This window comes from Polyodon spathula, chromosome 4 (genome assembly GCF_017654505.1).
Source record: "Polyodon spathula isolate WHYD16114869_AA chromosome 4, ASM1765450v1, whole genome shotgun sequence".
Lineage (NCBI taxonomy): Eukaryota > Metazoa > Chordata > Actinopteri > Acipenseriformes > Polyodontidae > Polyodon > Polyodon spathula.
In genome coordinates, this window is record NC_054537.1 from 36,313,665 (window position 1) to 36,339,686 (window position 26,022).

The 26,022-nt window shown below is 40.9% G+C and overlaps 1 protein-coding gene across 3 annotated transcripts in view; it reads left to right on the top strand.

Annotated features, from left to right (window-relative positions):
• Window positions 1–26,022, top strand: part of LOC121314489 (disks large-associated protein 1-like) — a 234,918-nt gene that overhangs the window by 108,703 nt on the left and 100,193 nt on the right. For 2 of the 3 annotated variants that reach the window (XM_041247841.1, XM_041247842.1), the window contains one exon: window positions 23,066–24,092. In XM_041247841.1, the coding sequence (XP_041103775.1) occupies window positions 23,136–24,092 (957 nt within the window). In that variant the 5' untranslated portion in view covers window positions 23,066–23,135. The remainder of the gene's footprint in view (window positions 1–23,065; window positions 24,093–26,022) is intronic. The other variant, XM_041247843.1, reaches the window with a different exon arrangement.

The window sequence follows — 26,022 nt, forward strand, 5'->3', positions numbered from 1 at the left end:
AAGTAGGAATACATAAATTATTAAATATTTTGAATATGCAAAAAACATACCAAACAATGAATACTGTAAACAACGCACTTACTTGTTGGTGGAAGTGCTGGGCTGGGGATCATCTGGAACGGCTTCTTCCTCTTCATCTCTACCCTCTTCCATCATCCTCCAGCGGATCTATCCCCTCGTGGTCAACAAAAAGGGTATTGATGTCCTTGAGATCAAGGGGCTTTCTGGTGGTCTTGAGGGACTCCATCAGTTTATTGTAGCTTCTTCCAGCCATCTTTCAAACCTGCAAACTCCACACCCACACACAAAACAATTCAACAATCAATCAATCAACCCATGTATTTTTATATAGCGCCTTTCATAGCAATGTCATGCCAGAGCACTTTACAAAACAGACAGGATTACAAAATTACAAAAAGTGCAAATGACAATGTCATAACCAAAACTAAAAACAGGATTACAAAAAATATTTATCTCAAAAAAAAAAAAAAAAAAAAAAAAAATGGACACATTTAATTTTTGACATAAATATATGTACTGTATGTTACCGGATTTTCAATAATTTGGTATCATGGAGAAAATAATATTTATATACAGGAGTTATAGAATTCAACCAAATATAGCAAGTCAAAAGAGAAAAACGAATGATATGGAGAAAATAATATCTATATGCAGATGTTCTAGAAGTCAACAGCAGCAGAAAAAAATATATAGAAAAACTAACGGTCACAAAGTCACTTCAAAACTAGCCCAACTTTTTTTCTTACTGAAACCAAGCTTATTGCTATTAACACATAACCCTATGCATAAAAAATCTAAAGTTTTCTTAAGAAAATATATCTAGTATAGATGTGATAAACATGACAGGCCCCAGCACGGCTCATCCACATGTCAATAAAAAATTAAAAAATCATACGAAACTCTGAAGGCACAATCAACATTCATACCAGCAACCGGATAACAGTGTGATTCCTTTAATGCTGCTACTGTTACCCAAAGAAGAAAAGAGTTCAATCTTTTAAAGTTATACCACCAATCCTATTAGATGATCACATCAATTGTATCAATTAAACATCCACGTCAATTAAATGCACCTTAACAAATTGCAAAAATAGAGCCAACAGCTTGCTTTTTTTTTTTTTTAAATAAACAGAAAAAAGTTAACAGTTAATTGAAAGTATGCCCCATACATTGAAATATAACATATAAAAACATTTTTAACTTCTTACCTTCAATCTCCTCGTGCCAGGGCCAGCTGTTATCATCATACAGGTGTATCTCAAGTCCATTTTAAATATGTACAAAGAAAAAAAGTATGTACAAAATAAAACATTTTTACTTTGTTTTTTTTTTCTTATTTGTTTTAGTTTCAAAAAAGCTCCTCTGAGTCGGCACCATCTTCTGCGTTATTTGCTTCATAGATGTCGCCTGTAAACAGTGACAGCATTGCTTTGGATGGCTGAAATTGGTTGCAGCACATCTTATTACACTGCATATATGCCCTGACCCTAAGAATGTTTTCCAACAATTTCTCTTGCATTTGGTTTCGTAGTTTGGTTTTGATTAGGACCGTTTGTGAAAAAGCTCGTTCCACTGATGCACTGCTAAATGGTAGGGCTAAAAGAGATAAGGCAAATAGACCAAGTTCAGTGAAATCTTTATCACCGGCTAAATCAGTGTGTTTCGCAACTTCAACCCAGATCTATTCAATTTGGCTGTCTTCTTCAGTGTGCACCCAGTGTACATTGCTTAAAGCTCGCCATTGCTGTTTCAGTTTGCCAAGATCTCCATTGTATAGTGGCAAAAATGATAAAATTGCCAGCTGTGGCTTTTTGGAACAGAGTACAACAGTTGGGCTGAGAACGGTAAGTGACTCAAGTTGCTGGATATTGGGAGGCAATCTTTGTTTTATCTCTTTCCTAAACTCAAACATGTAATCTCTGCATCTGGGTTTGACATCCTCTGCTTTCTGAGGTTCGATCTTTGATTCTGACAGTTCTAACTGGAACTTGATCCCGAAGTCCACTGCTGAAAGTGGCAAGCTGTTTCTGTCAGACGTTATGTCAAAATCCATTACAGGTGACCATGTTGGAAAATCATGAGGTTTCATGATTTGTTGGATCAAACTGCTGTAAAATGTCATTAAATCAGCAAGAAGTTTGCTGGATTGGCGCTGTCAAGCTGAAACAGCTTGTTTATTCTGTTGACCTCACTGACAAAGGGCTGAAGAAAAAACAGATACATTCTGTTTACGCAGTCTGAATACATCTGGTACAGTAGTTCAGCATTGTAGTTCCTTTGTGTCCTTTGTAAGCTGAAAGTGCAACTTCAGCTCTTTGTAGTAAGAAAGCAATCGATCAACACACTGGCTAATTGCGAGCCGTCTTGTGTCAGAAAGCTGCAAAATCTTCAGCGGGTCTTCTCCAACATTAATGGTGGCATAGAGATCACGGTACTTATTTTGATGCGGAGTGCTGTGGGAAAACCACGAGTACGTCTGTGATACAATGTACTCAATGTTTCGAGGAAGTACGTCCATTGTTTTAGATGCACAGAGCTGCAGTGAATGACAAACACACTTAATGTACACAATTTTTGGATTCACCTCCCTTAACTTTGTTAGTACTGAATTATTTTTCCCCACACATTGTACTGCAACCGTCTGTTACCAGACCAATGCATCTTTCCACTTCCAATTGGTTTTCCTTTAAGAATTTCAATAAGGCTGTTGCAATGCTGTGAGAATCACCATCTGGCAAGCAAACAATCCCGGCAAACGAGGTCACGATACGTTCAAGTTTTCTGCTGAAGTACCTTATCGCCACACAGAGTTGCTTGTTTGCACTGATGTCTGTGCTTTCGTCTACAATTAGAGAGTATGGCTCTTTGCCGATGTCTTCAAGCATCTCCTGGTGAACAACGGGCCCGATGACAGATTTTGTAAGTGCTGAGCATTTTGTTCTATGAAGACTAATATCCTTCTGTGCAACTTCCCTGACTTTGCATCCCAAATGATCTACAGTGAAGATGCTGGAATGGCAAGCAATATGGGCTGCCAGCTTCAACTCATATTTTAACGGAATTGTCAACTTTTTTCTTAAATCCCGTGTCAAATAAGCTTCTTGCATTTGAAAATGGAGCCGTGTTTCTAGTGTGTTTCTCTGTCTTACAGTGAGCTAACAGATCGCTGTGATGTGCTCGGACTTCACGTTTACAGTACCTACACGCTGCTTTTGAGTCATCGCCAGGTACACTGCTAATCCACTCTTTTAACCTTTTTTCTTTGCAGTATTTTTTTCATTATTTAGCCCACTTACCCAGTGGCATCTCTGGTTCTTTACTTTTCTTAAACTTCTTTACTTTTCCTGCTTTTAGCAGTTTAGATATTTCTGCCGTTTCCTAAAATGGCTGCTTTTTCACTGTCCACGCGCGTGGTCATGCGCAGTGGTGGTTGCAGTACTTGCGCAACATGTTATTTTATAGGGAAACAGTTTTACCTTGTTTGTGTGCACTGCAGCGGGTAGGCTGCAAAAGTTTATTAATTTTAATAAAGTTATTATTTTATATATATATTATACACACACACACACACACACACACACACACACACACACACACAGTGCCTTGCAAAAGTATTCAGACCCCTGACCAATTCTCTCATATTACCGAATTACAAATGGTACATTGAAATTTTGTTCTGTTTTGATATTTTATTTTTAAACACTGAAACTCAGAATCAATTATTGTAAGGTGACATTAGTTTTATGTTGGGAAATATTTTTAAGAAAAATAAAAAACTGAAATATCTAGCTTGTATAAGTATTCAACCCCTGTCCTGTGGAAGCTCCCAGTTTGCACCGATGAAAGAAAATGCCCTAACGAGGACACAAATACCTTACCATTGGCCTCCACCTGTGAACCATTAAAGTTGCTGTCACATTTTCTGGATAAAAACCCCACTGTTGAAGGATCATTGATAAGGCTATAAATCTGAAGGAAAATGAAGACCAAAGAGCATTCTACAGAAGTTAGAGATAAAGTAATACAAATGCATAGATTGGGAAAGGGTACAAAATAATATCCAAGTGTTTGGATATCCCAGTGAGCACAGTTGGATCAATAATCAGGAAGTGGAAGCTGCATCACACCACCCAGGCACTGCCAAGAAAAGGCCGTCCTTCAAAACTCAGCGCGTAAACAAGAAGGAGACTTGTGAGAGAAGCCACAGAGTGGCCAACAATCATTTTGAAGAAGCTACAGAGTTCAGTGGCTGTGAGTGGAGTAATGGTGAACAACTCAACCATATCAAGAGCTCTGCATAACACTGGCCTGTATGGGAGGGTGGCAAGAAAGAAGCCGTTACTCAAAAAGTACCATCTGAAAGCACGTCTGGAGTTTGCCAGAAAGCATGAGAGTGACCCAGCTGCAATGTGGGAAAAGGTTTTGTGGTCAGATGAGACCAAGATAGAGCATTTTGGCCAAAACTGAAAGTGCTATGTGTGGCGCAAACCTAACACTGCCCATGCCTCAAGACACACCATCCCTACAGTGAAGTATGGTAGAGGCAGCATCATGCTGTGGGGATGCTTCTCATCAGCAGGGACTGGGTATCTTGTTACAATTGAAGAAAGAATGGATGGAGCAAAATACAGGAAAATACTGCAAGAGAATCTGCTTCAGTCTGCTAAAAAACTGAAGCTTGGGAGGAAATTTACCTTTCAGCAGGACAGTGATCCCAAGCACAAGGCCAAAGCAACATTGGAGTGGCTCAAGAACAAAAAGGTGAATGTCCTACAGTGGCCCAGTCAAAGTCCTGATCTCAATCCCATTGAGAATCTGTAGCACTATTTGAAAATTGCGGTCCACAAGCGTCGTCCAACCAACATGAACAACCTGGAGCAAATCTGCCAAGAAGAATGGGCCAAAATCACTCTGACACTGAGTGCAAAGCTGGTGCATACTTACCCCAAAAGACTTAAAGCTGTTATTGCAGCAAAAAGTGGCTCTACCAAATATTAATGTGTGTGGGCTGAATACTTAAGCAAGCAAGATATTTCAGTTTTTTTATTTTTCTTAAAAATAATTCCCCACATAAAACCAATGTCACCTTACAATAATTGATTTTGAGTTTCAGTGTTTTAAAATAAAATATCGAACAGAATGAAATTTCAATGTACCATTTGTAATTCAGTAATATGAGAGAATTGGTCAGGGGTCTGAATACTTTTGCAAGGCACTGTGTGTGTGTGTATATGTATGTATGTGTGTAATTATATATATACGAACTAGCCCAAAAAACCACGAGACCTCTTGAAAGTAGCCCAAAAAGTAGCAACCAACGACTCTTAAATATTTCCCGCGGCTGTCTTTTTAAAGTAGCTTAATTCTGTGGGAAAACTGCGGACCTGGCCACACTGGGTATATTACACTGTGGAAGGGGTGTGGGTAATTCACTGACAAGGAGACAGACAGGTGTATTTGGGAAACACCACACAGGTGCCCAGTTTTATTTCAGGCCGGCTCTTTTCCTTTCCTTGTATTTTTTTTTTTCTCTCCGGTAGAGGGCACTGTTGACCGTGGGCTGCCTATCAACGATGATAGACAGCACCACGGAAATACCACAGCTGGTACACGAACAGCAAATGCACTCGCAGGTGCTCAAAGAAATAATAATGAAAACAGAAGGCGAAAAGAACAAGGGAAAATAAAACAGTAATAAAACTACAAATAAAAGGTGCTGCACTCGGCAGCGTTATCCCGGTCGCCGCTACCCGCACGACCCGGATCACCGTCCTACTCTGTCGGCTATCTAGCCTGCTCTTTCACAATACGCCGGGGTCTGCCCAAGGGTTCCCCGCTCTCTCTCTCTCTGTCTCGCTGATTCCCGGTCCTGAGTCAAAGTGTCCGCACCCTTAGCGCGTCTAAGTGGGCAGACCTGAGGAAACAACGGAGCGTTATTTTATAGGACCGACAATCACCCAAGACCCGCCTCTCGGCCATTCAGAGAGGGGGAAAGTCCACACTCACACTTTCCCACCTCCCCGTGTCACTGCCATGACTCACAGGCGGTTGTTGGGCGACTGCCGCCCTCTTCCTGCAGCCCGTGAACACGCCAGCAGAGTCAGCACAGATCTCTCCCTGTTACATATCCTTCCCCTCAGAATGACACCACCGGTTCATTCGAAAATCTTACACCCCCATGCCTTCCCGAGAGAAAAAGTCTGCGTTTTGATGCAGCTTTCCTGCTCGGTGGACTACCCTGAAGGCATAGGGCTGCAAGGCCAAGTACCACCGTGTGATTCTGGCATTGCTATCTTTCATCCGGTGAAGCCATGCTAAGGGGGCATGATCTGTAACCAGGGTGAAGTGTCGCCCCAGGAGGTAGTACCGGAGTGACTCGACTGCCCATTTTACCGCGAGACACTCCTTCTCGATGGTGCTATAATTTTTCTCGCGGGGAAGGAGCTTCCTGCTGATATACAGGACTGGGTGCTCGCTTCCCCGAACCTCCTGCGACAACACTGCCCCGAGACCTGTCTCTGACGCATCCGTCTGCAGGGTGAACCTCTTACCAAAATCCGGGCTGCATAGTACTGGCTTACTACACAGCCTCCGCTTCAAGGCGAGAAAGGCCCTCTGGCACGACTCCGTCCACTGAACCGTATTTGGGGCAGCCTTCCGGGTGAGGTCTGTCAAGGGAGCAGCGAGCGTAGCGAAACTCGGGATGAACTTTCTATAATAGCCCGCTAGTCCCAAGAAAGAGCGCACCTGGGTTTTGGTTGTAGGAACCGGCCAGTCAGCCAAGGCTTTCACCTTAGCAACTAGCGGTCTGATCTGGCCGCCCCCTACTCGATACCCCAAATACTCCGACTCACTCTTCCCAATGGCACACTTCTTTGGGTTAGCAGTGAGCCCCGCCTCCCGCAAGGATTGCAGCACCGCCGCTACCTTACACAGATGACTCGGCCAATCCTCACTGTGGATAACCACGTCATCTATGTAAGCAGCGGCGTACTGCTGATGGGGCCGCAAGATGCGATCCATCATCCGCTGGAAAGTGGCGGGGGCTCCGTGCAACCCAAAGGGCATGGTCCTGAATTGGTACAACCCGAAGGGAGTCGAAAACGCCGTCCTCTCTCTAGATTCCGGGGTCAGGGGTATCTGCCAGTACCCCTTCGTTAAATCCAGTGTCGTCATAAAATGAGCCGTGCCTAGACGCTCCAGCAACTCATCTACTCGGGGCATCGGATAAGCGTCAAATTTCGATTTCTCATTGATTCGTCTGAAATCAATGCAAAATCGAGTTGACCCGTCTGGCTTATCGACTAAAACGATCGGACTGTTCCAGTCACTTTGGGACTCTTCTATTACCCCCAGTCTCAGCATTTCGTCAATTTCCGCTTTTATTACCTGTCTTTTACGCTCAGGTATACGGTACGGCCTCTGGCGAACTAGCGCCCCCGGCTCAATATCAATGTGATGATGGGCTACTCGAGTCTGCCCCGGGACGGAAGAGAACACGTCAGGAAACTCCGCCACCAGACCGTGAGCCTGACATTTCTGCGTTGGTGTCAGATTCTCTGCAATCTGTACCGATCCTTTTCTTGCCAACACAGAAAGATCAGGTCCCAGGTCCGTGACGTCATCTGCATGCGCCACTAACAACGCCTCTGGCTGTAACCAAGGCTTTAAGAGATTGATATGGTAAATGTGTTTCTCTGTCCGTCGCTCCGGCTGGCAGATCTCATAGTCCACCTTCCCAACCTGGCGTGTAACCTCAAAGGGTCCTTGCCACTTAGCCAAGAGTTTCGACTCAGAACTGGGTAATAATAGAAGTACCTTATCCCCCGGCTGAAATGTGCGCAACCGGGCTCCTCGGTTATATTGTGTCTCCTGTCTGTGCTGCGCCTGCTGCAAATTGTCATGCGCCCATTTCCCAACAGACTCAAGACGTTTGCGCAGGTCCAACACATACCGGACTGTATTGGTCGAATTGTCCTGCTGCTCCTCCCACATCTCTCTGACCAGATCGAGCACGCCCCGGGGTCTCCGCCCATACAGCAGCTCGAATGGTGAAAACCCCGTGGAAGCCTGGGGAACCTCTCTGATCGCAAAGAGAAGGGGAGGAATCAGCTGGTCCCAGTAACGCACATCACTACGAATAAATCTGCGCAACATGTTCTTAAGGGTCTTATTAAAGCGTTCCACCAAACCGTCTGTCTGAGGATGAAACACAGAGGTCCTAATGGTCTTAATTCCCAAAAGCTTACATGTTCCGCGGATTAGTCGGGACATAAAATTGGTGCCTTGATCGGTTAGTATCTCTTTGGGAATCCCCACCCGGGAGAAAACCTTCACAAGCTCGTTGGCAACAGACTTAGCGGACATAGATCGGAGGGGAATTGCCTCTGGATAACGCGTAGCGTAATCCAGAATGACAAGTAGGTGGGTGTATCCTGCCGCACTCCTTTCTAGTGGCCCAACTATGTCCATCCCAATACGCTCAAACGGAGCTTCCACTAGGGGCAAAGGCACCAGAGGGGCTCGTGGAACGGCTCTAGGGCTGGCCTTCTGACATTCCCCACAACGCTCACAAAACCGCTTAACATCGCCATCCAGCCCCAGCCAGAAGAACCGTGACACAAGCCTTGCTTTAGTTTTATCCCTTCCCAAATGACCAGACAGGGGAATAGCGTGAGCCAGCTGCAACAAATCCTCCTTAAAGGGCTGAGGAATGAGCAACTGATGACGCACTTCACCGGTCTGGGGTAATTTATCAACACGGTACAGTAGGTCTCGATCAATTTCAAAGTGGGGGTACGTGGCGGCGCGTCTGGGCTCGACCACCCGACCATTAACCACCGCTGCTTGGTCAAAGAGCCTGCCCAGCACGTCGTCACGCCCTTGCTCGAGTCGGAAGTCACGGGAGCGAGCTAAGAAATCAGCTCCCATGGCTTCCAACTCGGGGTCAGGTCGGTCCCGAGCAGAGGCAGCCGAGCCAGACGCCTGCGCTGGCTCCGCGACCTCCCCCCCGGACTCTTCACCAACCGCCCCCACCTGGAACTTCTCCGACTCCCTCCATTGCCAGCCCTCATTCTTAGCGATCCGACGCTCCCGTTTAGTTTTACGGGGTTTAAATCTATGGCAAAACCATTCTGGATCGCGAAAGGGAAAAATCTCTCCAATTACTTCCTCTTTCTTAGCCAATAAAGAAGACGGGGCTGTCAGAGCAGCCAACCAATCTTTAAACTGCTCACAGTCCCGTCCCAGAACTACTGGTACCGGCAATCGAGGACATAATCCTACCTGCACCTGCGTCACCTGCTGGCCAATAGTCATACACACATTTATCTTGGGATAGGAGCGGACATCCCCATGAATACATTTAATATGCACCCGTCCCAATATACGTTTATGCCCCGGTGAGATTAGGCTCTCCTGTACTAGAGACTGACCACACCCTGAATCCAGGAGAGCCTGGGTTTTTGTACCATCCACTGTCACAGGAATAACAAAACCCGTGTGCTGAAGCGACTGAGGTAATTGAACGTGCTTACCTGGTCGGCTGAGGTCACACTCCATCACGGGGCAGTCCCGGGAGAGGTGGCCCACCTCCCTGCACGTCCAACACCTCGGTGGGCTGGTTTCTCTCCCCGAAGTTTTGGAAAGAGGGGAAAACACTGGAGCCATAAAAGGGGCCCGCCGATAAGGCGTCCGCGCGAGACCCCGGTCCGACACTGCAGCAGCCCGTGGGTATCCCCACCCTGCCCCAGTTCCCGGGCCGGGAGCTCCCGCCGACACCCCCCGACCAAATCCTGGACTACCCCTTCCCCCCAGTCCCTTCGCCCTTTCCGGGGCCAGTTGAGGGGACGATCCAGTAGCCGCACTCCTCCCGGGCAGTTTCGCGGGCGTTGGTTCTGCTGCCTGGTACTGCTCGGCAAGTTCGACCGCCCGGTCCAGCGTGTCTGGTGCCTGCCGCTGGACCCACAGCCGAGGTTCCGGGGCTAGACATTCCAGGAAGCGCTCCACCACGATCATCTCCACCACCCTGGCTTTGGTGTTCAGCTCCGGGTTCAACCAACCCAGTGCGTAATCCTTCAGACGGTGGGCGATGGCTCGTGGGTGCTCCCCTACCGCAAACTGCTCCTCTCGGAATTTCTTCCGATACCCCTCCGGTGTGGCCCCCACGCGATTAAGGATGACGGTTTTCAGCGTGGGGTAATCCATCATCCGATCCGGGGACAGCGTTCTCGCTGCTGCTTGCGCCTCCCCCGTGAGCTGAGGAAGCAGGTAACTAGCCCACCGGGCTGGATCCCACCCGGCCGAGGTCGCCATAGCTTCAAACACCTCCAAATAGGCGTCAGGTCGATCCTCGGCCGTCATTTTTGTGGGGCGTTGCAACTGGGGGTCTGGAGCTGCGGGTCTTGCCGCCCCCTGCACTGCTGCGGTGAGCGTCTGGCGCAGGAGGTCCATCATCGCAGCAAACTGGGTAGCATCCATTGCTAGTCTGCTCCTTCTATAGCTGCACTGCTTGGGGCAGTGCCAGTGAATCCCACTTCTGACACCACGTGTGGAAGGGGTGTGGGTAATTCACTGACAAGGAGACAGACAGGTGTATTTGGGAAACACCACACAGGTGCCCAGTTTTATTTCAGGCCGGCTCTTTTCCTTTCCTTGTATTTTTTTCTCTCCGGTAGAGGGCACTGTTGACCGTGGGCTGCCTATCAACGATGATAGACAGCACCACGGAAATACCACAGCTGGTACACGACCTGCAAATGCACTCGCAGGTGCTCAAAGAAATAATAATGAAAACAGAAGGCGAAAAGAACAAGGGAAAATAAAACAGTAATAAAACTACAAATAAAAGGTGCTGCACTCGGCAGCGTTATCCCGGTCGCCGCTACCCGCACGACCCGGATCACCGTCCTACTCTGTCGGCTATCTAGCCTGCTCTTTCACAATACGCCGGGGTCTGCCCAAGGGTTCCCCGCTCTCTCTCTCTGTCTCGCTGATTCCCGGTCCTGAATCAAAGTGTCCGCACCCTTAGCGCGTCTAAGTGGGCAGACCTGAGGAAACAACAGAGCGTTATTTTATAGGACCGACAATCACCCAAGACCCGCCTCTCGGCCATTCAGAGAGGGGGAAAGTCCACACTCACACTTTCCCACCTCCCCGTGTCACTGCCATGACTCACAGGCTGTTGGGCGACTGCCGCCCTCTTCCTGCAGCCCGTGAACACGCCAGCAGAGTCAGCACAGATCTCTCCCTGTTACACACACAGCTTCTGCTGCAAGAACAGCTACGATATTTAGCTGCCAAAAAAAGACTAGCAGATTGAGGCAAGTGAAAGTTACAGAATTATTCAGACTACCAAAACCTTATATGGAGCATTGTGTGCTTTTAAATTGTTGCAGTTCAGCAAATTAATTAAATTTTTAATAAATTAAAAACAGTCACCTCGTTGTATTTCATCAGTATGGGCTGGAGATCCTGTCATTATTGAGCAGCTAAGAACTTCAATTTTATTCAATTGCACCTTATTACAATGCCTTAACAGCAAGTTTGAAAGTATAGAAATATTTTACAAAATGTTCAAAGTTTAATGATTCCTAAAGTTCTGTAATGCGTCAAAGTTGTGCTGAATTGTATTCTTTGATTTATGATATGTTGTACGTTTAATTACAGTATTTAACTCCCTTAACTGTAAAGTTTTACTGAATTGCATTAATTTAATGATTTGTAAAGCTTTGTAATTTTGTATGGTAAATGAGAGAGAGAGAGAGAGAGAGAGAGAGAGAGAGAGAGAGAGAGAGAGAGAGATTGATTTTTTTTTTTTTGCTCTGTTGCAGTTAATTGTAGGTTACATTCTGATTAAAAAAAGCCATGCCTCCTTAGACTTATTCATAAATCAAGCTATGTACACTATAAAGTTTTTTTTTTCACATTTTTGAAATTTTATTGAAAATCTATATATGGTCAGTCCACAGTCATGAATTTAAATGAACGAAGCACCATTATTTAGATCTTTAGAACTTGTTTAATGATGTACCATCATTTGCTTTCAGATAGCATTAGAGTTGTGCTTGATCATTTACTGAATATGACCAGAATAATTGAAATGACTTGTTTTATTACTTTAAGTAAGTTGAGTTTTATGTTTTGCACAACTTTAGTATTATCCCATGTTCGGGTTAATATGGAAAGCTTAGCACTTATCCTTTGTACCGGCACTTGCCACAGTTAACACAGGCAGGGCTAATCCATCTGCACTGTTTAATAGTTTGGTTATGGCTTTTAAATTTAGTGAAATATGAGTCAGTATTACCATTATTATTCTGAACTGTAGTTTAACAGTCCTGTTTTCTTTCAGTAGATTCCTTGTTGATAATAACATTTCACTTGTTGTCTGCAAATAAGGCATCAAACTTTCTGTTGTCTGACGTCAGCTTCTCAAATCAAATTACAGGTACACAACAAATAAATGTTCTCTTCGAAGTTACTGCCACAGTAACCAACATGGACAAATAACAAATGAAATACACTAAATTTTGTGTTCTCATGATTTATAGGTAGCGCTCCTGATTTTAATTTTTTTTTACCTTTTCTACTCTCCTTTAAAAATTCAGTTAATACCTGTTCAGCTATTCGTTTAACTCAGTTACAACTGAGAAAAGTGTTAATAGCAAAACTGATACTTTTTTTTTTTTTTGTTCTGTGAAATAACTAAATGGGCTTTTAAAATGTAAGTCTTACTTTTTTATTTAAAAGCAGAAGCAGCATCTTTATTAATAGAAATACAGTTACGGTATGTATAATGATGTAAGAAAGTGTGTCTAGCATAAATATTTTATTTTTCAATATCGCTTTAATAAAGATTAGGCGCATATTAAAAAATTGAGATATTGTTTGTACGTTCTGCTTGTAAATGAAAAATGAAGGCTTGGACCATTTAAAAGTCCATTTAGTTGTTTCACAGAAACAAAGCATAAATTAAATCAATTTTAACAACACGCCTCTCAGTTTATATTTCCTTAGAAATCCTCTGGTATAATGTTATCATAGAAAATCAAATTGGTAATATGATACGAAAAGGCTGGCCCTAGTGTGCTTTGCGTTCATTCATGTGTAAAGGCCGGCCCTGGTCCCGGATTGCAGCCCCTCGGCTGCATCGAATCAGCGGCCTACATCTAGATGGCCCTGAAGCGGCCCAGGGCCACCTTGATTCGCAAGTGTGAACGCGGTCTGTGTTACTAATTTAGAATACATTAGCTTACAACTTTGTGGCTTTATGAACATGTATTGTTAAAGCAGTCTTAATAAACCTCTTTCTCAGACAAAATGCTGCACAAGTATTTATACAACACAAATCAGTCACTGTATTAGCAGTGAGAATGAGAATATATTCCCTTCACTTCCCTTAGGTTTTCTGCGGTGCTGCTCATTATTACATGTACTCTCAAAAATGTAATGGTAAGGACATTTTTTGTTTTTAATGATGTTATATTGAAGATGTGCACAGATCTTTGAAATAATAACTACTTTTTTATTATGGTCATATTAAGCTGGTAATAGCTAGTTTGGGATATTGAATGGTTATTAATAGATTTCTGACAATTCAAATCACATTCTGTTGTTCAAGAACCACAACATTGGAATGTGACATTTGATAACTTGTTTTGAATATTGTATACATACCCTGATTATCAGAGCAACAGCACAGCAGCAAAAACGGTAAACAACAAATGTACACTTGTCAATTGTGTTTGGGCATATGTCAGTAGTTAATTTTGTAATGCGTATTTGTTTTGATATTTATTGTTGATAGTGGAATAATAAGGGGTGAAATGTTTTGTGTATTGTTTTTATTAAATGTGCCCCCCTTTCCAGTGCTTATTCACATTCACTGGCCTTTAGTAATATATTTATTGAAAAAGTCAAATCTGTTAAATGTGTAACAGGTTGCAGGTGCGTACCTATTTAATGTATTAACTTTGAATTCAATCTTTAGTTTCTGAACAGCTAAACTCATCCCTGCGTGTGGTTTTGGCTCATCAAGATTCATTATCACATGACGTGCTTTTGAAGGCTAATAATATATGCCTGTTTTTTTCAAACAGAGACGGGAGCCATTTACTGTATGTTATCTATGTTACCTGGTTGCATTTAGCGGCTGACAAACCGAAAAATAAGCTCATTTTCTACAGCATTCTGTGAAATGCATTCCGAACATACTGGGCCCTAATTAGCAACTGGTACAGTATGGAAAAGCAAGGGCTATGTCATGGTTGAGCACATTGTTGGGGTGTCTGCAGAACTTTAGGGGAGTGGCAAACTACCAGGTTTAATAAAATAAAATGGTATGTCTAAATTGGTTTCCAGCTGACCACCCCAGAACCCCAAGTAAGAAAACAAATAAATAACAAAGATACCTAATTATATGTCATCCAGCTGTAGGAAATAAGCAGATTGTCTGAATACTGTAAATCAGTCTCTGTACACGTGCTCCTTCAGTTTGTGCACAGGTCATTACACAGTATGTAGCTGCGTTTGGAGTGAAGAATCTTTTTGTTTTTTGTTTTTTCATGATATCTCAATGTAACTGGTTTTAAAGCAATTAACCAGCTGAGTGTAATCACATTGCATTATTCTTTACACAGAGCAATCACATTCTAAGTAGACCCACCACACTAAAAGCAGATGTTGGTGATTATGGAGCTCTTTCATATCACATCCAATTTTAACAGCCTTTCAATCAAGGAAGTGCTTTGCAGATTTCCTGTTTGCTGAAAGTTATGGTCAAAAAAATTAGGTCTATTCATAAATTTGGTCCCATATCAACGCATAATTACACTGAGTGGAGTTTGATTATTGACTCCTCACAACTCACACAAAGATCTATGATTGCCTTTGGTAACAAAATCTTATTGTTGTATTTATAAAAAAAAAAAAAAAAAAACTTATGATGCGGTGGTACAATGCATTGGTGAGACTGCAGTTTGAAAACTGTGTTCAATTCTGCTCACCACATTAACAAAAGGACATTGTGGCCCAGGAGAGAGTCCAACGAAGAGCAACCAAACTAATCTCAAGGCTTAGTGGAGTGAACTACAAAGATACGTTTAAATAACTGAATTTACTTAGCCTAGAACAAAGTAGTGATTTGTTTGAAGCCCTAACAAATGTAAGAATTCAAATGTCAAAGTCTGTCTGATCTATACACTGAATTACTTTGCTACCCTTCGTCATACCGGTGTAGTACTATGTGCGTGACTGGAGATTTTCTAGACAAATGACAAATAAGTGTATGTTGCCTGCACACCTCAGAAACCACTAAACCATTATATTTATAATTAACATGTTTTATTTCTGTTGCAGTCCAACATTGGAAATTTTCTTAAATGCCACATTTTCTAAGTTGTTACACTCCCACCAGCAATATAGAATAAACAAGTGTTACGACAGTTAAATAGTGTAACAGATAACATCATAGCATGTTTGGGACAAACTACTGTCCAAGTAATTACTCAGCCCTGGTGCTATGATGTCACTGCTGGCCCTACAATTTAGTCTACTGCTGAAGAAAATGTGAGGCTGATACTGGCAAACCTATGTCTACAGTATGACAAAAGACAGTGGTAGCTACAAAATAATAAAATACATAACCATCCCCATCCTTTAAAGCACTAGTACATTAAGCAATAAACACAAGATCATATTTTCTATATTTTCCATTCATGTTTTACGCACAGTTCTGCAGTATTCCATAATGTTCCATTATGTGCTACTTACATGTGATCATCCTTTTCTTTATCTATCATAATAAGCCACACTGACTTGTAGTGAACATTAATAAAGTATTCATAAATTACTGCATAGACGTTTGAAACAAATCACTATTAAAATCTTTAGGAGTGTGTGACAGCGAGGACATTGTCGCTGGTTCTTGTGCGGATGTGTGCAGATGTGGGACACAACAGGAGATGCGTTGCTAGGCAACCAATTGAGCAGGTAGGCTCGTCCGGTGCTGGGTCGATTTGGGAGGTCTGGACTGGCTGGGGGGCTTGCCCGTGGAGGCTGTGAATTTTAGTTAGTGTGCTTTAGATTTCAGTTTACAGGATTTTTTCCTACAACACATGTACAACTACAACCATACTTGTATGAGGAAGACTGTCATCACAGTTTACCTTTGCTGATTGGCTGGAAGTACATTTTCGGAAACAGCTTCAGTAATACAAACTTGGAGAGTGTTAATATGAGTAGAACAGCCAAAATTCAACACATTGAGTTTGTATTGAGAATACACTATATCCAAACCTGAAAAATAATTTAACAATGCTGATTACTTTTAGAAAACCTTTTTCTCAAAACAATGTTACATTTCTTCACATTTCTAAACAACTTATATTTTAATGATATTCAGGGGTTTATGGAAGGAAAATTGATGATAATGAAGACAGTCTCCAAAAAATGAACTCACAATTACATGACTTAAATTTGCTCTGAAGGTCCTGTTTCAGAATGTCAAGATGTAACATTTAATGATCTGTCAAAATGCAACTATTTATATTAAATTGATGATTCATGCTTCTGGAGCGAAAGGTATATTCCAATCACTGGTTTCATATTTGTGCTCTGAAAATGTGAAATGTTCACAGAGCTGGTGATTTTGAACCAATGGAAGAACAGTGGCAGAGAGATGAATGGTGGAGACTGGTGCTCAGTTAAAGATATGTGTGAGCCATTGATCATACAGATTTGGCAAGGCTTACTGAGTCAGTCGAGCGGAACCCAGCGATAGATCATAAGGTCAAAAAATAGGTGCCCAGAAATAGAATTACACCTGCCTTCAGGTTTTATAGAGAATGGATAGGGAGTCACAGATCGCAAAGTGTTCTTCAGATGCATACTTTCAACTGTGTGAAGCTAATGAGGTTGATTTATATGACCTTTGTGGAGCTAGTCTAATAAGGTGTACTCATATTGCTGTGCTCAGCTGAATGCAGCCTGGACCATCTCACCCATCAAAGGTATTCATAGCTTCTGTTAAAAGCAGAATGTTTCAGTCCTCACCCATGTAAGCTGTGGATGTTATCATGAGTTAGTGACTCCAGTACTTAAACCCACAGTATGTGTATATAAATAACTATGTTTATATAAGTAACCAAACAACTGGTCGGAAGCTATTTTAACCCCATGTATTCTCCCTGCCACCTGTGTATTAGGCTCATTTGTTTTAATGTATGGTACCTGTATTAGGCGTCCAGGGGCCAAAGGTTTCTACAGATTCTGTAATGCATTTCGAGTTGCCATAGTGCTCAAGCAATAACATGCATTATCCTTGCAGAAAAAAGTGGAGGTGGATAATCCACCACTGTACAAGAGAGCTGTTGCTACAGATTTCAACATTCCCACAAACACTTTGTCAACCATTGTAAAAAACAGTGTTCAATAATACAGGCTTATGAACAGCAAGCTGTGGGTGCAAGTCGTCAGTGTTTTTGATTTGCTCAATACCCTGATGTCGAGAACACCTTGCTTTGTGGTTTCAGAATGCCTGGATCAGAATGGAACATGCATGTTTCAAGCGCAGTTCATTTGCAATGTATACTTTTAAAAAGTTCACTTACAGGCATATTTTCTAGGGTGGCGAGGTGTGAGAAGATGGAATAATGTGGCCAAGGTCACACTGTAACAGACTGAAATTCTAAAACCAGATTATCATGGGTTGTCAAACTTTACTTTAACCCATCACGTCAGGCTTCTGAGGCTTTAAGGTTATGGAACTATGAACACGTAGTCACATCAGGAAATGTTATGCAAAGAAGATGTTTAATAAGCTTCCATGACTCTCCTCTTTTTGTGTGCGGTAGGGTCATCCAAGCTGCTCCAGGAGCAGCAGGGCTTTCCAGTCTAGTGAATACTGGTATAGTTTTCACTGTTGGACCACGGAGCGGGCAGGGGCAGGGTAGAGTCCTTGAAAAAATGACGTTAATGTATATTGAAATTGAGGAACAGCGAACGCAATGCAGAATCATAAAAATTGGTACTATATCAACAAACCACTGAGCTGTGAAGTAACGTCATTACCGTGACATTGCTTCTTTTTTCTTCTTGATTAAAAAGCATTAGTAAGTACTGCAGCAAGTTTCACCTGAAGCAGAATTTATTTAGATTGCATTTTGTTTTAATATATAAGATGTTACCGAGCTCAGGAAATATACCGGTCAGAAATGTGTAGCAAAAGAAAGACTGCTAACTTTTTTACAGCACCAATGCCTAATGCTGTCATAATATTATTTTTACTTTAATAATTGCACTGACGCAAGATTCACTCTTCTTGTGAGGAGACTTTTTTTTTTTTAAACTACTGTAAGCAGATTACTAAGTACAGGTTATATTGTAACAATAATGATCAATTATTTTGTATATTAATATTGTTTCTTTGTTTTTTTTTACAGATATTCCTTTAAACAATTACAACTGTATATATTAGTTACTGGAAAGTAATCATGAATTCTGTAATTAGGAATGTTTGGACAATGGTTTATTTTAAGTGCAGTAAGTAATTGTATTTGTTACAGTAATAACCAATGGTATATATTCTAGTTGATTTGTTTCTCATCAGTTCTTACTGGGTGTGAACCACTTCAACTCCAGATATAAAATGAAACCCATTCCCAGGTGGCCACAAATGCGTGTACAGGGCTACTTTGCACAGGCATTGGCATGGATCTCGCTGCCGCAGACGCCTGTTTTATTGCCTCGTACCCAGTACTGTGTTTTGATACTATTTCATCACAGCATTGCCATTTCAAACCAACAGCTTCCCGTTTGCAGCTGGCTGACCTGTAAAGTAGCTGCATGCTCTTTTGTTTGTACAGTTTGTACTTTTCTTGGCTCCACATCCTCTTCATCATCATCCTCGCTGAGTGATAAGTCAGCATCACTGTCACTGGTATCGAAATCCTCCAAACCAACTTCACTCCCGTTGCGGATTATAGAAAGATCACGTACGTTGCCATGTTTAGCTTTCACTAAAAACTATATAAACTACAACTAAACAAGTAGAACTAATAATAAAACAAAAATTAATAATTTTTAACACTATGTACTTGGAAAAGTTGAATGGCTTCCCACAATATATCTCAATCTTCTAAACGCCCACGTGTAGATTAGAATCGCTACATGACACGCAATTGGATACAAATGTCACCTGACCCTCCCCCCGACTTTCATTGCACATTCCACAGTACTAGCACTGCCTTGGAGAATGAAACCTGAAACGCTAGACTGAGAAACCGCTCACAGAATAGAATGGGAAACTTGACGTAAGTGGGTTTTCATTTGACGTACATGTGTACTTCATGGTGTTGAAGTGGTTAAGATGGAGAAATGGACAAGTGGCTTCTGATTGTAGTACCAAGTTACTTTTAAATAGTAGGACAACATTTTTATTTCATTTTGGATCATAGCTATATAGTTTTATATATAATAAACTAAATGTCTGAGCTGGGATCAAAGTTCCCTATCATTTTTCTATGCACTAAAGCGGGGCTTTATTTGCCATTTGGAGACATTTCTGTGAAATCAACATGCATTTATGGAAGTTAACCTAGAAGTCTAATTATTTAACAGTGAATATATTATATATATTTTATATATATATATATATATATATATATATATATATATATATATATATATATATATATATATTATATTATGTGTTTTTTTTTTTTTTAAAAGCTGTCTTTTTTTGTTCCATATGAACAAACATTTGATTTCCAGTAGACAAGTTGGCACAGCACTGAGGGCTAATTAAATTCACTAGCTCTTTCAGCTTTGTATGCCTCAGATGAAAAGGGAAGTTTGCTGGTTTGGGACTCACAGTGAATATTAAACCACAGGAATGAGATCAAGGACTGACTGGCAGGGGTTGAGATTCACTCGCAGAGCTGTGAAAGGAATATGTTTGCGATCCCATGTCTGTTCATGGTGACACTGTCACTGTTCACGAGGAATTCATGAACAGGTTTATGGTAATGTGACAACAGTGTAATATATAATTTTTAATTGTTCACTGTATCAAGAGGAAAGGTAGTTCCTTCCGCCAAGTTAAAGCGAAGTGAAGCGAAACTGCCAGTTACTATACAACACGGATAGTTTACGTGTTTTCAGGGTATTGGCGCAGCAAAAGTAAATCAACCAAGAGCACCATTTCACTTTTAATTGGGTGTTCTTTCTCAGCACTCTTAGGTAAAATGCAGAAAAACAAAAGTATATACCTGTCATACAGTAAGAGAAATAAGTCGCCAAAGTAAGGTATAAATGTTGTTCTTTTTCTTCCAGTGTATTTTTTTGTAGACCCCAGGCACTTTTATCCATCGTATAAGTATATTAGAGGACATCAGAGTTTAATGACAATTAACTTGTTTTGTTGTTTTGTCAACATGGAAATATACTAGGGAACGCACTTGTTGTGGCGTCTATATCATCTGAAACCAAAACACATTGGAAATGTGAACATACGCCAAGTTATCAAAAGTGGAGATATCAAAACCACAAGCCAAGTTTCAAGAAACCATTGGGGCAACCTTGGCCGGCACCAAGCAGATAGGTACAACTCTAAAAACGGTGGGGGTCAAGGTTTCCCCAATTGTTTCTACTAACTTGGCGTGTGTTTTTCATGCATTTGATGCATTTTATTGTGCTTTTTTACTCCACTACATTTCCGAGAAGCATCTCTTTCAGCCTGCGCTGGCCAGGATTCTGATTGGGTAAAACAGAGTCACATGCGCAGTGTCTGATTACTTTGATGACCTTGATTTTTAAAATTGTAGAGAAAGAATGCATTAGTAGTTTAGAAGAGTAACAGGAATGTACAAGCAGTATCAAAACAGGATTTCACATTTTTAAACATTTGATTCCTAGAATTGTTTCATGAATTGTTTTATTTATGGATAAAGGTTGTGACTAAAATTAAAATTCCTGATTTGAGATTTGAATCAAGCATTTGAGCCCAAAGGAGCATGCTTAATTGTGTGGTAATGCCCGCTTCATGCAGTTACATAACCTCGCCAAAGGCGAGAAGGCTCCTGAGGGCTCAGATGCTATTAGAATATGGATACATTAAACAATTTTTTTTTTTTTTAAGTTTTTCTAATAGTTTTTGTCCAAATTTTATGAAGAACTAGTTTTTGTTGCTCAGTTTACCTCATTATTCCATGAGTGATGCGGTTTTCTCAAAAAACGTTCGTGGTCTGTTCAGGCTCTTTGGTTTAACCCAAGCGGTGGACCCTGTAGGCTACTTCCAGCTGTGGCATAAATAACAGTTTAATACAGTACCGTTTTTAATTAAAGTATTTACATGCAGATGTTTTGTGACGTGTTTATCGATTTTATTTATTTATTTATTTTTTAAATAGGATTTGGGTGCATGTTTGTACAGCCAGCTGTATGTTGGGCTACTTTATTTTTTTTTCAGTGTTGTTGGCAATCGTGCTGTTGTGTTCATAAAGTTACAACTTGCGAATAAAACTATAGAGTAATTGTATGGCCGCTGATTAACACTATTTAAATTTAATCTAAATTTAAACAGATACAGCTGGCAGACATTGACAGACTGCGTTCAGAGTGTGTGTACAATACGAACAGAGATTTTCTTCCATCAAGCAGGAAAAGGTCAATAATATCAGACGCGAATGCATACTGGAGGTCTGCAGGATAGTGTTGTGTTTTTTTTTCAGGGGGATTTCCATGGGTAGAATTTTTAAATGTGACTACTTTTTACTTCTGGTACTTGAGTACTTACATTTACATTTACATTACATTTTTTTCCAGGTAACAGTACTTTTATTCAAGTAACACGTTTGAATACTTTTCCCACCCCTGTCTTTCAGCACAATAGAGTGCAGTATGATTATTGTTTTTGGTGTTCAAATGAATGCCGTATGAGAAAAATGAATAGCTCGTTTTCTATTCCTCTTTTCTAATTGCCCCCCCCCCCCCCCCCCCCCCCTTGCTAAAATCATAGTCAATATGTACACTGTCTATAAAATTTTTCAAGCCACTTACCCCCCCCCACCCCCCCCCCCCCCCCCCCACACACACTCACCAACGTGCTACTAAATTAAAATTTGTACAGACCCATTCATCAAAAACACACACACACACACAAAAAAAGCTTGCTTGTCTGACTAATTACTAACAGCAAGGAAATTCTCGTTCAGCATGTCGTTCATTTTACTGCTTTTCACCATAAAATACAATGTGAGCAGGAAATGAGAAACAATGAACTGACGAGTACAGACTCAAACACTGTCATTATAGCACCTTTCTTCCTTGCACTGTGGCTTTCTGAAGTCATTGCAAGAAACATCAATTAAGACTGGAGCATTTTACTGTTAAATGCTCACAGGAGTTCTTCAACAAAAAACACGTATTACTTACAATTCAAAGCAAAACACTACATGGGTTATTTTTAGTTTACTGGTAGAGTCCAGGTCTCAATCTATGGGACTGAATCATGCTTATATTGAAAGAAACTGTGTGTGCACAAGTGGCAGAAAGTAATGCATGTCTTTTTATATAATCAACACATGATTACATTTCAGATTTTCAACATGTAAGCAAAAAAGTGAGCTGGAATGATAAGGCATGATGTAGAAAGCTTGAAATGTAGTGCTAAAATATTACTCTCTGAAATTACAACAAATTCTATTTTTCTTTTACTCTTAAAACAACATTAATTTTCATATTGCACGCCCCTTAAACCGGCATATACAGGTATAACTTAAATGAATAGGCATTTGCAACACAACTTAATAAGGGGACATGGATAATCCAGGCAATTGTACTCTCATTAGATATCCTAATTGATTTCCATGTGGTTAAAACAAGCATACCTAAAATTCTACCCAGTGTGTGTTAGTATTATAAACTACAATTGAATGACATTTGCTGTAAACCTAGAACAGGAGCAGAAAATGTTCTGCCTGGGTTAAACAAAACAGTTTGCAGTTTCCGTCTATTAATTTTTTTCTTTTACTGTTTTCCTCCTAAGGCGTGCTTAACACCTATCAAAACATCATCTGCAACAGTTAAATGACTTTGGCTCACCGTTAGCATCAACAATGAAAGGGTTATCAAGTAGCAGAAGCCACCACCATACGGTCATATGTGACCCATCCTATGACTCCCTAATACATCACCCAGACCGGAAGCCATATTTGTTAAACCCAGTGGACACACACCCAGCTGACCACCCCTACTATGCCCAAAGGAACTCTATTCAAACAGAATGCATGATGCCCTACAATGACCAGCTAGCTAGCAGCACCTTCCCCAGGAGGCACTACAACTCCCATCATGAACTGAAGAATGAGTGTGCCTTGGTACCACATGGCATACCCAACAAAGGTAACCACATGCCTGCCAACCTTTTGGAGCAGATTGAACGGCAGATTCCCATTAGCCGTGATGGCTACCACACTCTCCAGTACAAGAGGACTGCGGTGGAGAACCGTAGTGATAGCCCGGGGAGGATACGGCACTTGGTTCATTCTGTTCAAAAGCTTTTTACAAAGTCTCACTCCCTCGAGGGACCTTCCAAAGGGAGCATAAACGGCAACAAGGCCAGCCCAGATGAGCCCCCCACTGTTAAAAATGGGAAGCGCAGTAAGAGCAAGGACAGGGGTAAGATAGAGATGAAGCCCAGGTCAAATATTGCTGGCTGGTGGAGTTCTGATGACAAATTGGACAACGATGTCTGTCTTTATCATGGTCCTGCTGGCATCATGACCATGGGTAGATGTCCAGACCGGTCTACCTCCCAGTACCTTATGGAAGCCTACAACAATATCAGTGAACACACCCTTAAAACATCCAGGAGCAATAATGATGTAAAATGTACTACCTGCGCAAGTATCCCCATTAACATGGATGCACAACTCATGAAGAAAAGCTCATGGTCATCAACTCTTACGGTGAGCAGAGCACGTGAAGTCTACCAGAAGGCCTCTGTAAATGTAGATAAAACTGTAATGAAATCTGAGACTTGTCAGCAGGAACGGTCATGCCAGTACTTGCAGGTATGCATTATTTTACATTTTTTAACAAAATCATATTTTTTAGAGGCCATCTAGTTTCATTTGAACACAGAGAGAAGTAAGTGAAGCACAAAGAATGGTATCCTTTATTTCTTTGTATGGCTCTTATACTGCATGTATTCAAACTTAAATAATTGGCTTCTATTTTATCCTGTATCTGCGACCAGTCTTTTAACATATGCAACTCCCTCTTTAACTGGGCCTCATAAATATGAATAAATGAGGCAGGGCCATCATCTTTCAGAGAGGTTTTCATATTTCCCGACATTCATTATGTTGGCGTCCAACTGTTCTGCAAAGGGCAAAAGAAAATCATCTCAGCAGCTGTTGTGTAACCTTGCCCTTCTTTTAAAAACAGTTTGGCTTGTTATACAGTTTTGATAAAAATAACCTCAAACAAACTAAACCTCAAAATGAAATTATCCAAGCATAGCAGGCCTAAGTTCAGACATCATAAGGCCTTTGCTAATAATAATAAAACAATCCTATGACCTACAACACCCTTGAATTGGTTGTCTCCTTTCTGGGCATATACAGAGATACTTGTATCCAGATATAGGAGAAGACAATCTTTTTTTTAGAAAACCATTCCCTGTAGTTTATTACTTGCACAAAAAGATGTTTGGTTAAAAAAAAAAAAAAAAAGTTACATAACTGCATCCTGTCCAGAATTCTGTTTGATTTACAGTAAATGAATTACAATTTCTGTACAAGGTAATGCTAAATAATAATTGTAATAATAATTAAAAAAAAAAAAAAAAAAGTTTGAAAAAGAATTGTATTTGACCAAAGCAGATCTATGGACTAATAAACCTTCTGAGTGGTCTGAAACCTATAGATCTTGAAAAAGGGACGTTGGACTTCATGCAGCTAAATTCATAAATTATTTTATATTCTTTTAAATGTTACATATTGTAGACTTGCAATTTGGTATGTGTTTAACAAGCATCGGTTCGTTGCCCGACCTAAACACCAGAATAGATAATGTCCTTCCATTGTGGGGCTGGCTTTCCAGTACATTTCAATGGTTATTAGTAATCCTATTCAAACAACTTGATTTTGTTTCAATGTTAGGTTCTGTTTTATCATCTATGAAAGAGAAACCCAGACAGGTGTGTTGTCAGGGAGCACTACCCAATTAGTACCGTTTATACTGTAGTGAATGGTGGAAGTATGTCAAAGAAATGCTGCAGGAAAACATTTACAAATTATTCATTAAGTACTGCATTCAGAAACATTAATGGGCATTTGAAACCCTGTATTGTTATGTGTACATGATGTATTTATAAGCAGTCTTTCCAGATTGATTTTCAATTTCCTCAGTGTTATTGTGGCCCATGATCGATAAGCATACAGTAGCCTGTTTCATACTGAAGTGGTCACACTCAAACATCAAGAGTGTCAGAAATATGCTGTGCTTATTGCTCTTACTTGCAGTGGGCATATTTTAAAGAGAATAATTGTCTAATTAAATTAGTAATGATATAGCTAATCGTGAGTGACGTAATGTGATTGTCAGTACAACTCTGAACATGTATTTGCAATACTTTAGTAGTGACGACCTCAAACAACTTTTTACTATAATTAGCTATAATTAGAGTAACCCTGGCAAGAATCTTTGACCAAATTTGAGGCAGGGAATGCAATTTAAAAGAACTTTGTAATACATCATCCTGTATAGCGCACTGAATACGTATGGGTTTATATATCATTAATTACAGTCACACCTAAATTTAGAGCAAGTCTCAAGAACTATTCCTAGTCGATCAAAGACACTACCTTTGAAACCTGGGATATATATATATATATATATATATATATATATATATATATATATATATATATATTGTGGCTCTCAAAAGTATTCACCCCCCCCCTTGGACTTTTCCACATTTTATTGTGTTAATCAACA